Raw genomic sequence first — 13,865 nt, forward strand, 5'->3', positions numbered from 1 at the left:
CACCTGGTAGACATGACAGCAAGATAGAGATGCTGATGTCCGAAACGCATTGTGAAAATGAAGTTCCTCAGCCCCTCCCCCCTCAAAGGGGTGGCACTTTCCCTCTGCTGATGGACAGACACGCATGTCCAATTTATGTGTTCATTTGCAAGTCTGTTCCATCCTCATTTCCACATTAACCTCCAACTGAAATAAACAAACCAACCCCACACAAAATATGTATTTATATACACCATTTATCTCCATGTACATTATTTCTAAAAGCATCTTTATCTTGAAATATGCATGTTGGCATTTATTTATTTATTCTTTGAGCGGAGAACTGCGTCGTAAATTTCAGACACATGCGGAGGGATAATTATGCTCCAGTCGGCACATTTTCAGTTCGACAGGCACAGATCAGGTCAGTTTGCCTTGGGATTCACAGGCGTCGGCTTCTTTTCAAGCGTTCCTTACTTGCCACACAGGAGAGGATGGAGGAGGCAAGAGAGGCCTATACGTCCTCAAAACTAACACTTAAGAATCCAAATGTTTCCCTTATGTTCTCTAATAGCAAGGAAAGTGGAGGGGTATCACCAAATGCACCCATGCCCTCACTCTGTTTTCCTCCCTGCTCTCCCCCCTCCCCCCCCCGTGCTCATTCAGCTGAGTCTGCATTTCCCACGCCTGCTTTGCTGCTGGAAACTGCGCAGTTTGTGTGCCCAGGCGTCCCTCCAAGGCAGGGCCAGGCTGTTTTTGTCGAGGATTAACCGGGCAGGGTCGGGCGACTCCTCATCGTTGCCAATCACCAGGTAAGATTTGCCGACTTGGAGGTGGAGGCAGCGGCATGCCAGGTCCTGCTCAGGCACCCAGAGCGGCTGCTCGCCCCGCCGAATGGGCACTCGGCGCTGGCGGTAGACGGTGAGGACCGAGGCCGTGAACTGCCACCACGTGCCCGACTTCTCCATGGACAACAGCTGCGCACGGAGAACTGGCAGGGGCAGAAAAAGGAAGAAATGACCCTTGGGAAGTCGCAACAAATGGTTGCATGGTGTTGCCCTGCAGCTATGGCGTCACACACACAAGGACAAGGCTTATACTGAGTGAGACGATTGGTTCACCTCCATCAGTATTGTCTACACTGATTGGCTGTCGCTCTCCAGGGATTCAGGCAGAGGACCATTCCTGGCCCTACCCGGAGATGCCTGGGATTGAACGTGGGACCTTTCACCCCCTTTGTAAGTTGTTGTGTTCTTCCCTCCCCAGAAGATGGAGCGTCTCCTGGCCCCCATTTTCAAGCCTGTGATGTCATTGCTGGGCATGTCATCCCTTGCAAAAAAAACCCCAATACTTTCCAGAAGGCTTGTGCTTCCAGCAATGATGTGCAGATAGTGGGAACTATGTCATGAACAAGCCTGCACATCTCACCTTACATTTCCTTTAAAGGTGGGGTTTTCCAGGGTTTCCCATTTCAAAACTATAATCTTTCCTACACTTAGGATAGTTCATGGCCCTAGGGCTTCCTGGCTGGGGTTTTTTTTTGGGGGGGGGAAGAGAAAAGGTGAATTACAGAATTGTAGAGTTGGAAGGGCCCACCCCCCTGCCATGTAGGAATCTTTTGCCCAACTTGGGCTTTGAACCCACGAACCTGAGATTGAGAGTCTGATGCTCTACCCAATGAGCTATGTCAGAGGTCTCTGGCATCACTTCTGGGTTCAACCTCCTTTTCGCTCATTTGTAAAAAACAACTTCACACAGTGGTGGCAGAGAACTGAAAGGGTGTGGGGAGCTGCGGTTTCAGACACGAGTGTGAATTACCGTAATCCTTTTTGCAGTAGTTCCTCAGGTTCATCTGGACCCGTCCTCGCGGTGGCTTACAGTGGGTCTGACATTCAGTACCTATTGAATGGATCAGGTTAAGCTGGTGTAAAACCACCTCCCAAATCAACCTTCCAGCAAAATAAAAATTCGCTTCCCTCCCCACTCATTCCTTCTCACCTGCATTCCACTCCTGTGGCGGGCTGACTGTCGTTGTCATCACTTCCTGGATCCCTGTGGGAGGGAAGATATAGAAGAAGCCATTCGATTTTGATTTTCTAAAGTAAAGAACATTCCTCGCCCAGAAGAGAGAAAAACTTGGTGAGACAAGAATTCTGGGAACTGTAGTTTGTTAAATGTTCTGTGAATTGCAGCTCTGGGAGGGGTAAACTATAGTTTCTCGGGATTATTTGGGAGCAGCCATGTGCTTTAAATGCACGGCATTTGCGCAGCTAAGTCTAGCTGCACCAACTTGTTTTTAGATCTGTTATTCTGCTTTTGATTACAGAATGATGAAGAACTTGTCACTCACAGTATTCCTCAGCTCTACGCTGGATTCCATGTTTTGACTGGGTGTCACCCACACCCTCCCCACCCAAACTGATGCTGACCACCCTCAGTATTGCACATGAGACCTCAAGAGAATATTATTATTATTAGTAGTAGTAATGAATCACCCACACCCGAATTGAATGGCACTGCTTGAAGGCCAGAGCTTGGCTATCTCACAGGCTTCAGCATCAGTTCCATTACAGATGGGATCTTTACACTACCTATGAAGTTATTTCCTGATATAGCATCGCCTGCAGAAAGATAAAAGATCAAAGGTTCTCTGGAACACATGTGCTTCCACAGCTATGACCTCATTTCCTGTTTTAGCAACTACTTGGAGGCAGAGCCTCTCAAAGCGCCTTCTCATTCCAGAACAGTGACGGAAAGTCAAAACAAAAAATTCCTTTCAGTAGCACCTTAAAGACCAACTAAGTTAGTTCTAGGTATGAGTCAACAGGCTCATCACAGCTATCTGCCAATCACCCATTCCCACCACCCTTCTGAGTAATACCCCTCCCCACCTTCCCACTATATAGAAGGGTCTGGTGACTTCTGTTTCAGTGTATCTGAAGAAGTGTGCATGCACACGAAAGCTCATACCTAGAACTAACTTAGTTGGTCTTTAAGGTGCTACTGGAAGGAATTTTTTGTTTTGACTATGGCAGACCAACACGGCTACCTATCTGTAACTGGAGTGACGGAAAGGTTATTGGAGGGGCTTTCCGTTCACCACCATTGGCAGGATATTCTTCTTCTTCTTCTGCATTATACATTTAAAGCTGCACCATACCCCTTTAAACAGTCAGGGCTTGCCCCAAAGAATCCTGGGAACTGTAGTTTGCTAAGGATGCTGAGGGTTCATTAAGGAACCTCTATTCCAAATCCTCCAAGTGTCTCTATTTTCCAAGGACAGTCCCTGATTTAGAGAAGCCGTCCTGGTTTAATTTGATCCCAGAATGTCCCACTTTTCCTTAGAACGTCCCTATTTTAATTGGAGAAATGTTGAGGGTACAGAGTAGGGTTGCCATATTTCAAAAAGTGAAAATCCAGCCAGAAAAGTTGTCGAGACTTTTTTTTGCTGACATAGGTGCTGCCATACACTCGCATTTCCCCAGACATTTTAGCAGTTTCCACCCGGACACTGTTTCCAACGCCAATTTGCCAGCTATGTCAGAGAAATTCCGGACGTATGGAAACCCTAGTACTGTACAGAGTTTTCCAACCGCTGAGCCATTGAAGGCAGCCCTGTATAAGGAAGTTGTTTTTTTGAAAATGTTTAATGTTTTATACTCCACCCAGTCAGATGGATGGGGTATGATAGTAAAATTATTATGGAATGGGACGTCCCTATTTTCATCAGATAAATGTTGGAGGGTATGCTATTCCCCTCAGAGAGCTACGATTCCCAGAGTTCACAGGGAAGAAGGCTTGACTGTTAAACCACCCTGGATCTTGTTGCTTTGTGAGGGGAATAAAGGTAAAGGTAAAGGGACCCCTGACCATTAGGTCCAGTCGTGGCCGACTCTGAGGTTGCAGCGCTCATCTCGCTTTACTGGCCGAGGGAGCCGACGTTTGTCCGCAGACAGTTTTTCCGGGTCATGTGGCTAGCATGACTAAGCCGCTTCTGGCGAAACCAGAGCAGCACACGGAAACGATGTTTACCTTCCCGCTGGAGTGGTACCTATTTATCTACTTGCACTTTGCCATGCTTTCGAACTGCTATATATCAAAATATATCAAATATATCAAATATATCAAAGCAACATTACAGCAACATAAAATACAAACAGAGAAAATCAATTAAAAGCCAAAATTCCTAAAATACTCACCCAGCAATGCCATAAGGAAGACAAGTCCTACCTCACCCCACTAAAAGATGAGCTGTGCAATAGAGGCTAATTTAACCACCCAAAGCTTGGGTAAATAAAAATGTCTTACTCTGGCTCCTAAAAATTGACAATGACAGTACGAGTCATGGTTCCCTGGAGACAGCATCCCACAAATGGGCAACCACTGAAAAATATAGTCGCTGTTATATTACTACACTGGGATCAGGGGAAAGATAGGGCTAGCTTATGAAACTTTTAATATAGAAAAGGATATTGCCTTGGTACCATATTGAACAGAATACAGCAGTGAGGTGGCGGCAGCAACTTTATTGAGTTTTCAAAACTTCAAAAAGACACAGTTAAGGTAAAACATTCTCAGTTGTAGGTTATGCTAACATAAAAACAAACTCTTAATATTCCATAAGGTGAAATATATACAGCGGACAAATATTAAGGATGCACCCCTTATCGCGTGCATACTTTATTTTAATTCCAAGAATTTATATTTTCATTTCCTGTGCAGGATTTAAATACCTTGCACTGGAGAAGTTTCATATATACTCCAGTTCTGAAGTCTTTATGATAAGACAATGTCTTGGGATGTGTCCATGTGTTTAAGCCTTCCCCCCACCCTCCACCGCAGCCAAGGTACAGCACTAACCACTATTCTTTATAGATACTACTGTGTTAGATTACAAATGTCTGGTCACTGAAGAGGATTTTATGTTGAATATGTCTGGATGATTCCTTTAAGGAGCATTTACATTTAACAGGCATTTGGCCCACAACCATAGGACTGCATTCTTAATATTTGCCTGTAGTGTATATTTTATTTTATGGAATATTTAAAGTTTATCTTTATGTTTTTAAACCTACAAATTGAGTATATAATGTACAATTGAGTGCTTTACTTTAACTCAATCTTTCGGAAGTTGTATTTTGTTACTGAGTGGAACTTTTTTTGTTTTTGAGGGTGTGTTTTTTTGTTTGTTTTGTTTTTAAGACTTTCTGTTTTTATTGTACTGAAAACCATATGCAGATGCCCACAACCAGACACTGGGTAGAAAATAAAGGGCCCCAAGATGTAGTCTATGTTACAGGAGTGTCAAGTGCTCCTATCCAGTTTTCCAGCCAGTCTGCCATCCCCCCCATAGGATACTCCATTCTATTTTTTCCTCCCAACAGGATTTATTGTCATTTCCCTCCAACCATCAGGCTATGTCCACATTAGCAGCTTGAAATGCACCAAGGCCAAGCCCCTCTCACTGCGTTTCAAGACTTTCTTAAAAAAAATTGCTGTACACACCAGCGAGGGGGAGAAGATGTCTTCATCTGATGCTTGTTCCCTGCTATGTTTCCCCATGCCTGCAACAGCCCCCCCACTGCAACTCCAATGAAGCTGTCATCTGCACATGTGCAATAACTATCTTTGACGTACACACCTCAGCTCAACTGTGGCTTACGTTTTCAAACCAGATGGCAGCTGGTTTAAGGAAAACGCATCAACAGCGATGTTTCTCAGGAAACTACAGGGCACATATGGATTGTGGCTAACGTTATGTGTGCTCGGCTTCAGTCACTAGCTGTGGGTGTGCACTGGAGCTGGAGTAAACTGTAATATTGTACGTACACAGCCTCAGTCAGCATTCTGTGGCTACTGAGCATGCTCAGTCCCCATTGGGGTGTTTTGTGGGGGGGGTGTCTCTGTTAGCCTCCCCGCCCCCCCACCCCCCCACCCCCACCCCCCCGCTTCATATCGCACTTCTGCCAAAGGCTGCTGAAACCACTCTGTTTAGCACGGGTGATACCATTTTGGGTACGCAAGCATCAGTACTCAGTTCTGAACATCCAGAAATGGAGGTTTCTGACCTCCAGGAATTAAGCAGTGGCTCAGACGGGTGTCATAGCCTTTTTGACTGAACCGTCATGAACGGCCGGTTCTAAGCAGGGTCAGGAAAAGTGGCCGCACTTACGCATGCAGGGGGCATGGGCGCTTCGGCTTTGCTGGAAACCTGGAGCACAGCGGTTGCAGGTCAGGCCGGTGACTCCATTCTTGCACTGGCACTGCCCTGTGGTCTGGTTGCAAATGGTGCCAACAGCTCCAATGGGATGACACTGGCAGGCTGGAGAGGAAACAAAATGGGGAGACAGTGTTAGTGGCTTAGAATGCTGCGAGCTTCTCTGAAACTGGTCTGCCCCTCCCTCTCCCAGCATGGTCTTCTGAGAAGGTGCCATTGTTAGTTACTCCAGTGCTGTGTAGACTTTCTTACTGCTGTGCCCCAGGCGGAGGGCCTATTAAGACTCTCTCCTCTCCACCCCCCCCCTCCCGCCACACACAATTTAGGTAAAGGTTATAAGTCTCAAGTTGTAGACTCCAAAATCGAAAGGATTCAGACATGCCTATGCTACCACTGTAAATATCACAGCATTCTCTACCCAAGAATGAGAAAGCTGCAAGGTTCTCTGAGAATTCTGAGGACTCTCATAAAACTACATTTCCCAAGATGCCCTGGTGGAAGAAGCCATGAAGGTCACATCAACTTACATAGAAGCTAGCTGAAGGACTTTTCCCTCAGTGGAAGGGGGAAGGTTGCTAACTTGACTTGTGATATTCAGGTTTTGCAGATGTAACATTGACAGAGGTAGCACACTGGTTTTTTAAAAATTAATTTGCTTTATATCCTACCTTTTCTCCAAAGAGAACAAGGTGGTGTACATGGTTCTCCCCTTCATTTAATTCCCCACAACAGCCCTGTGAGGTAGGGTTAGGTGCTGACAGCCTCCAAGATAGTTCCTCCCACGTGCTGAGATCCTGAGAGAAAACCCCCTACAACATGGATTGTTCGATTCTGACACGCCTTCAGAATGTGGCAAACAGTGGAAACAGCCCAGCTCGTATCATGTGAGATGTCAAAAACAAAGGGACGAAGCTGTGCTCAGGTGAGGAGCAAATGGAAGGGGTGCATGGCCCTAGGGACTACTCACTGAGCTGCCCCCCCCAAAAGACACACTATCAAGCTTCCACACCAGTGGTGACTGCAGAAATACAGTGGGTTGCTCTTAATTAATGGATTTCCGATGGTGAAATCCAGATTAAATATGAAAAACAATGTGGGCTGGTGCTTTGATGATGCCAACATTAAAAAAAAAGTACCTGCACAGCATTTATTACACCATAAACACCCATCTGGTAATCTAGTAGCAGCCTAACTCTCCGTGCTTCTCCCTAATTCTAAGTGTGGCCATTTTAGGGGAGCAGGAGATCAACATACCCAAAAACCTTACACAGATACAATTTTTTCCAGAATTCCGGGCAGCGTGAGAGGGACAAATAAATCCAGGCTGTCAGGAGGCTGTCCCCTCACTTTCTCTTATTTCCCTTGTGGCTTATTGGACATTGACAGGGCTAAGCCCACCCAGGTACGTCCCCTTCTTCGGGTTCCACTGGTGTGGTGCCCCTACAAACCTCACTCACCTTTACAGGCCTTGCTGCTCACCATGGGCCTGCTGAGGTCACGCTTGAAGCCTGGCAGGCAGTACTGGCAGTGGCGCCCTGCTGTGTGGTGGCGGCAGTTCAAGCAGATCCCACCACTTCGGCGCCCCGAGAGTTCGAAGAGCTCCATGCTGAACCGGCAACGGTGGGAGTGGAGGTGGCAGTCGCAAGCTGAGGACGCAGGAAGGGGGTCTGTCAGCTCTGCCAGCTGCCCCCTCCCAACCCTGTGGAAAATTCTTCCCCACCCAAGAACCCCCATCACCCCCTGCACCCCTGGAGCCCCTCACCTCTGTAGATGCATGCCCCAGTCCCCAATTTCTCCTTGAACAAAGGCCGGCCCTGCCAGTAGTCAGGGTACACCTTTGTCCGAGAGCCTGGACCAGTGATAATGGTCCAATACTCGAAACCATGGGTGGAGAAACTTATTCATCCTGAGGGCCACATTCTCTTCTAGGCAACCACCCAGGGGGCACAAATCAGTGCTGGGCAGGGCCAGAAGCAAAAGAATGTCAAGTTTTCTTTTGTACAGTGGCTTGTTTCTTCACACGCTCGCATACCTCTGCCTTCCTTTCATCCAGGCAAGCAAGAAGCAAAGACACATTCTAGCCAGGCAAAAACACCTAAGGAGGGGTGGAAAGCAGGGCAAGTGGGATGCGTGCTTGGGGAGTGGGTGTGGCCTGGAGAAAGCCCCAAGGGCCAGGTAGAGAGGCCTGGAGGGCCACATTTGGCTCCCCTGGCCTGAGATTCCCAACCTCTGCCCAGCTGATAGAGCATGAGACTCAGGGTCATGGCTTGCAGCCCCACATTGGGCAAAAGGATCCTTTAATTGCTGGGGATTGGACTAGAAATCAGTGGTTCCCAATTTTTTTTTGGCCATGCCCCACCTAAGCATCTCTAAAATCCTGATCCTCCCCCCACCCCCCGTGGCATATAATTCTTATTCCTCAAAAAGTGAACTCCTATTCACATGGAGGAAGCCTAAAAGGCCATTAACTGTTAATAACTCATTCTTGAACTGCCCCCCTTAAAAATTAAATTGTCCCCCCCTGTGGGATGATCCTTGTGGTCCCTCCCAACTCTACAGTTCTGTGATACGTGGAATTGTGCTGCAAAAGCCCTCAAGGCTGTTAAACATGGTTGTAAGAATGTGAGCAGGTCTACGTTCTAATACACAAAGCTAAATCTTGGAAGAGGGGGCCCAAGGAAACTTGGGCCACAATCACACCGTAAATTTAAAATGCTGTGATGCCACAGCCATGGCTACCCCTATGGAATGATGGGAGCTGTAGCTGCTTAAAGGCTGTTCAGAGACCCCTAATGGCCTCACAGGACTACAATTCCTAGAGTTCCCTGTGAAGAGGGATTGATTGTTAAGCCACAGCTCTGGAGAGGAAACCCGCTCAGACACGGACCAGGAAAACCCGGACTTGTGCCTAGAAATGTGTCACGAAAGGAAATGTGGATGAGCTCTAAATGAGCAGCCCAGCCCGGCTGTGGACACACAGTAACTCTCGGCCTTGCACGCTCAGCCTCTCCCTCTGCCTCACCCACACACTCATGTGCGTCTTTGGGGGTTGCCCGCTGCCAAGGCCTGTCCCAGTAGAAGGCTTTGCAGGTGTCGCACTCCAGCCCGGCTGTGTTGTGGCGGCACTCGCACTGGGGCGCCCCTCCGTCCCGGCCGGCTGCGCACCGCGAGGCGTGTCCGTTGCATTTGCACCGGGCCCCAACCTGCAGCTCGGCCACTCCGTAAGATGCCTCCTTCCTCCGCAACCCCAGCGTCCGTGTCGGGTGCGTGCGGTCGAACGACACGCGGAGGTCAGTGGCTGTGACCCAGTCCTGGAGCACGGGGCTGTACTCAAACATCCTGGCAGAGGGACGGCCTGCCAGGGGCATAAAGGCCACCAGCCCCCCAGTCAGAGGCTTGGGGGCCGTTTGGGCTTCGACACAAGCCGCCTCGTGCTCCATGGCCTTCAGGATGGCGGTGGTTGGCGGCAAATGGTAACGCCGCCGGCAGTGGGTGGAGAAGAACTGGAAGGGCACCCAGGTGCGCCCGTAGTCCATCGACTTGTAAATTGCAAGGGACTCTGGCCGTGGGGAGCAGAACCGCAGAGCCACGTAGAGAACTTCCACCCGGCGCCCTAGAGCCAAAGTCAGTGTGGCGTTAGCCCCCGGCTGGGACCACCAGCAAGTGGCGCTGCCCTCGGCGTCGGTGAGGAACTCTGGCAAGTGGGCGTTTTCTTTGCAGCGCTGGCAGAATTTCGAGGCTGGGTCGGCGGAGTCCCGGAAGGCGCACAGTCGTCCGGGAGGGTTCCCGCACGTGCTGGATGCTTCCACCAGGCGCCCCGAGGCCACTTCGGAGAGTTCAGGGAGGCAGTAGTGCGGGTGATGGTTGGCATCGTAGCAGGGATCACGAGGGTCCGACGCCAGGCCCAGGAGGAATGGGAGGAAAACTGCAAAGCCCCATGGGAAGTGAAGCATCTCTAGGGGGGCAGGAGGGGAATGAGCCAAGAGTCGAAAGCTAACTATACATCACCTGGAAAAGAAGGAGGGAGATAATAGTTGTAGTTGGACTGCTGTTGACAATCAGGGAAGAAGAAAAGGTCACAACTGTTATGTGTAATTGCTTAATTCACACAGAAATGGAGAATACCTGAATGCGTATTGCTGAAGGCTTTAACCTGGGGATTTCCCAGGAGTTTTATATTAAGCTTTCTGAGCTCCTAGATGGGTTGATAATTAACTATTATTGTTCTTTGCTAGTTCTGATGAGGTGTTTAACTTTAGATCACATGGGAGGCTACTGAACTGCAAATTCGCCATCTTGGAGGCGTGGTGGCTGTAGTCTTTGTTCTCAGGCTCTGTGGGAGTAAGGATGTGAAAATGAGCCTCTCTGGAATGTGAATGCCACTCCAGGCTAAAAGGAGAGAGAAATTTGTTTCTAGGTCTGTTTGGAATTATCTTTTGTTTCTTATAAGATGCTGAGCCTGTGCTGGACATGCACAAGATATTGTATGGAATTATTTGGATGTATCTTTAATGTTTTTGCTCTGTTTTGAAGAAAGTTCTGCACTTAAAGCTTGAATCAAACTTACGGGTATAGACAATGTATTATAGCAAAAGGAGTCAGTTTTTATGCATCCAGTTGCTTCACGCTACGCGATATTAATATCTGCAGTAACAACCACCTCTCCCCATTCTGTCTAGATTACCCCCACTATTTCTCCAACAACGTAGAGCTATCCTAGACAGGTGCTTTTTTTGAGGGTATATTCTGCAACATGTCCCTGATGCAGTAATAGTGGTGGATTCATACTGGACCATCCACACATCTTTCTGCTTTATTAGTTGTGCAGTGATGTTCCCCCCAAGTTATCATGCCATTGCCATCTGGGGGGGTACTCTATAGTATGGGCATAGCCAGGATTTTTGTGGGGGGCAGACCTTTTGTTGGAGGGGGCAGAACCTCAGTTTGCTATGTATTTACTGGTTTTTATTGATTGGGGGGGGGATAGCTGCCCCCCCGGCTAAGCCAGAGGCAGGAATGACTGGAACATTTCTGGTATAATTAGCTGCAGGAAGCTATGGGACATGCATGGATTGGAAACAGAGCAGTATGTCTGCCTCAAAACTTATGCAGGTGAGGTGCAAACAGTTTTGAAAGTGGGATTGTGTATGACCACCCGATACCACCATGAGCGCAAATTCACAATGAAAAGGATGCCCACAGGGGGCCCAGTTCCATCCTTTCCCCACTTTTTCTCTCTCTCATCCTCTTAAGGACTACTATATGTAAAACACAATAAATGTGAGGCTCTTAATCTGCTGCATGCAGTCTAAAGGTTTCCCCCTCAATATATCACTCCTCTTGCAAAATGCCACATTTTCCTAGTGTTCGAAGTACAATATTTTGCCACTGGGAAAATGTGACTCACGGAGCTACGGTTCTCAGAATTCCCTGCGAAGAAGACTGTTAAACTGCTCTGTCAATTGAGGGCATCTGTGGTCTCCTGAGAACTCTTCAGCACCCTTAACAAACTTCCCACAATTCTTTGGGGGAGGCCAGGACTGCTTAAAGCGGTATGATACTGCTAAATAAACAGGGTATTTGTAGAAACCCCAAAATAGGATGCCCCTGCGGGTGGCCACTCCTTGGTAATCACTAGTAGGGAGGTGAATCTGTGTGTGTGCACACACACCCTGCAAGTTGTCGTTGCACCTGTTCTTTGCTCTGTGATCATTCATGGAACAATAATTCACACACACACATATCTCAACGACCCGCTTCAATCTAGAAACTAGGCCCAAAGAGCCAAATAGATGAGAATTTAATGAGCATGAGAAACTAGCTTTAAACCCCCTTTTCACAGTAGAGGCACGAATGGGAATTAACCCAGTCCCAAGGGCTGGGGCTGGGGGGGGGGGAGAAATAAAGGGAGGAGGTAATAAGCAATGAGGGGTTGCATCTGGTTATTAGTGTGTGGGTGTGGGTGTAGAGAGAGAGGAGGGTATAACTTGAGAGTGGTGTGCGTCCAAAAATAAATGACTGCTCAAGGAGTGCTAATTTGTGGGATTAGGATAAGCCAAAATTCTCAATTTTCCCTGCGTGCCAGCACAGCTGGGGGTTGAGTAAACATGTTAGTTCCCCAAGGAGGCCACAACTATTGCACTTCAGGGCAGAAAAAAGTATGGAGGGTGAGAGGAAATGGAGAAAAGTTTGTCCCCTCTCTATGGGGCAGCGGCAGGCTTCTCTTAGCAACGACCAAACCTGGGGATCGAGGAGTCCTCATCTGTGGGTTAGGATAGGTCAGATTTTCAATTTTCTCTGTGTTCCTATTGATCCTTAAAAAGGTAAAGGGACCCCTGACCATTAGGTCCAGTCGTGGCCGACTCTGGGGTTGCGGCGCTCATCTCGCTGGTGTACAGCTTCCGGGTCACGGGGCCAGCATGACTAAGCCGCTTCTAGCGAACCAGAGCAGCGCACGGAAACGCCGTTTACCTTCCTGCCAGAGTGGTACCTATTTATCTACTTGCACTTTGACATGCTTTCGAACTGCTAGGTTGGCAGGAGCTGGGACCAAGCAACCAGAGCTCACACCATCGCGGAGATTCGAACCGCTGACCTTCTGATCAGCAAGTCCTAGGCTCTGTGGTTTATTCCACAGCACCACCTTCGTCCCTCAGGGTTATAACCAGAAGGAAATGCTGCCAGGCTTATTCTTATGGCAACCTAAAAGCAACATGACAGGCTAATAATTTGATTACAACACTTTATATAGCTACTAAATTGTATCTTCAGTTTAGTGGCATACAATATATACAAGGTAACACCAACTAATGTGACTTCAGAAAATTTCCCAAAATAGGGGATTTTTTCGATCGTCTATCAAACAGAGAATGATTCAAGCTTGAGGCAACATGCCTTCCAAAATAAGTATAAAGTCCAAACCACAGCACGGATGTGCCTGGTTATATTCACAACTTATTAATATATTTAGCAGTGAACATGCTGAATTACAACTTATCACCAAACTTAAAACCATGGAGAAACCTGGTCTGAACAAAGACCTTGGATTCTTATCTCATTATACATGACAAAGCCATTTTTCACCTTTTCACCCCTTGCTTTTTCCTGTAAGACCTATTGCAGTCGTTAAGAGTCGTCAACAGGCTCATCACAGCTATCTGCCAATCACCCATTCCCACCACCCTTCTGAGTAATACCCCTCCCCACCTTCTCACTATATAGAAGGGTCTGGAAACTTCTGTTTCAGTGTATCTGAAGAAGTGTGCATGCACACGAAAGCTCATACCAAGAACTGACTTAATTGGTCTTTAAGGTGCTACTGGAAGGAATTTGTTTTATGCTGAAAGAAGTCAGAGCTACAGAGGCAGTAGCAGGGTAGTGACGCTCAGATAGGCGTAACCCCAGATTTTTGTGTTCTGGACTTTATCTCAAGAAATCAACATGGAGAAACATTATGCCCTGTAATGCCTGTGAATCCATCAGGTGTTAAAAGGCAGAGCTATGGCCACTGGTTGAAAAGTTGGCAATCCTATTGTTGATTAATGTGAACCAGATTCTGCCTGGCTGTCATTGTTCATTATTTGTCATCATGTGTGTTTGTGTGTGTGTGTTTTAAAAAAAATAAAAGCAAGCAACACACAAAACACATTCATTCAACAAGTTTTGACGT

At 47.5% G+C, this 13,865-nt stretch overlaps 1 protein-coding gene across 2 annotated transcripts in view; it reads right to left on the minus strand.

Annotated features, from left to right (window-relative positions):
• Positions 1-612: 612 nt before the first annotated feature.
• LOC309327784 (netrin-1-like) overlaps positions 613-13,865 on the minus strand; it is a 59,861-nt gene continuing 46,608 nt past the window's right edge. For both annotated transcript variants that reach the window (XM_081837282.1, XM_081837281.1), the window contains 6 exons: positions 9,219-10,204; positions 7,654-7,842; positions 6,152-6,301; positions 1,978-2,031; positions 1,798-1,878; positions 613-970 (listed from right to left, as the gene is read on the minus strand). In XM_081837282.1, coding sequence (XP_081693408.1) covers positions 642-970; positions 1,798-1,878; positions 1,978-2,031; positions 6,152-6,301; positions 7,654-7,842; positions 9,219-10,149 — 1,734 coding nt within the window. In that variant the 5' untranslated portion in view covers positions 10,150-10,204 and the 3' untranslated portion in view covers positions 613-641. The remainder of the gene's footprint in view (positions 971-1,797; positions 1,879-1,977; positions 2,032-6,151; positions 6,302-7,653; positions 7,843-9,218; positions 10,205-13,865) is intronic.

This window comes from Podarcis erhardii (genome assembly GCF_964252035.2).
Source record: "Podarcis erhardii genome assembly, chromosome: 13".
Lineage (NCBI taxonomy): Eukaryota > Metazoa > Chordata > Lepidosauria > Squamata > Lacertidae > Podarcis > Podarcis erhardii.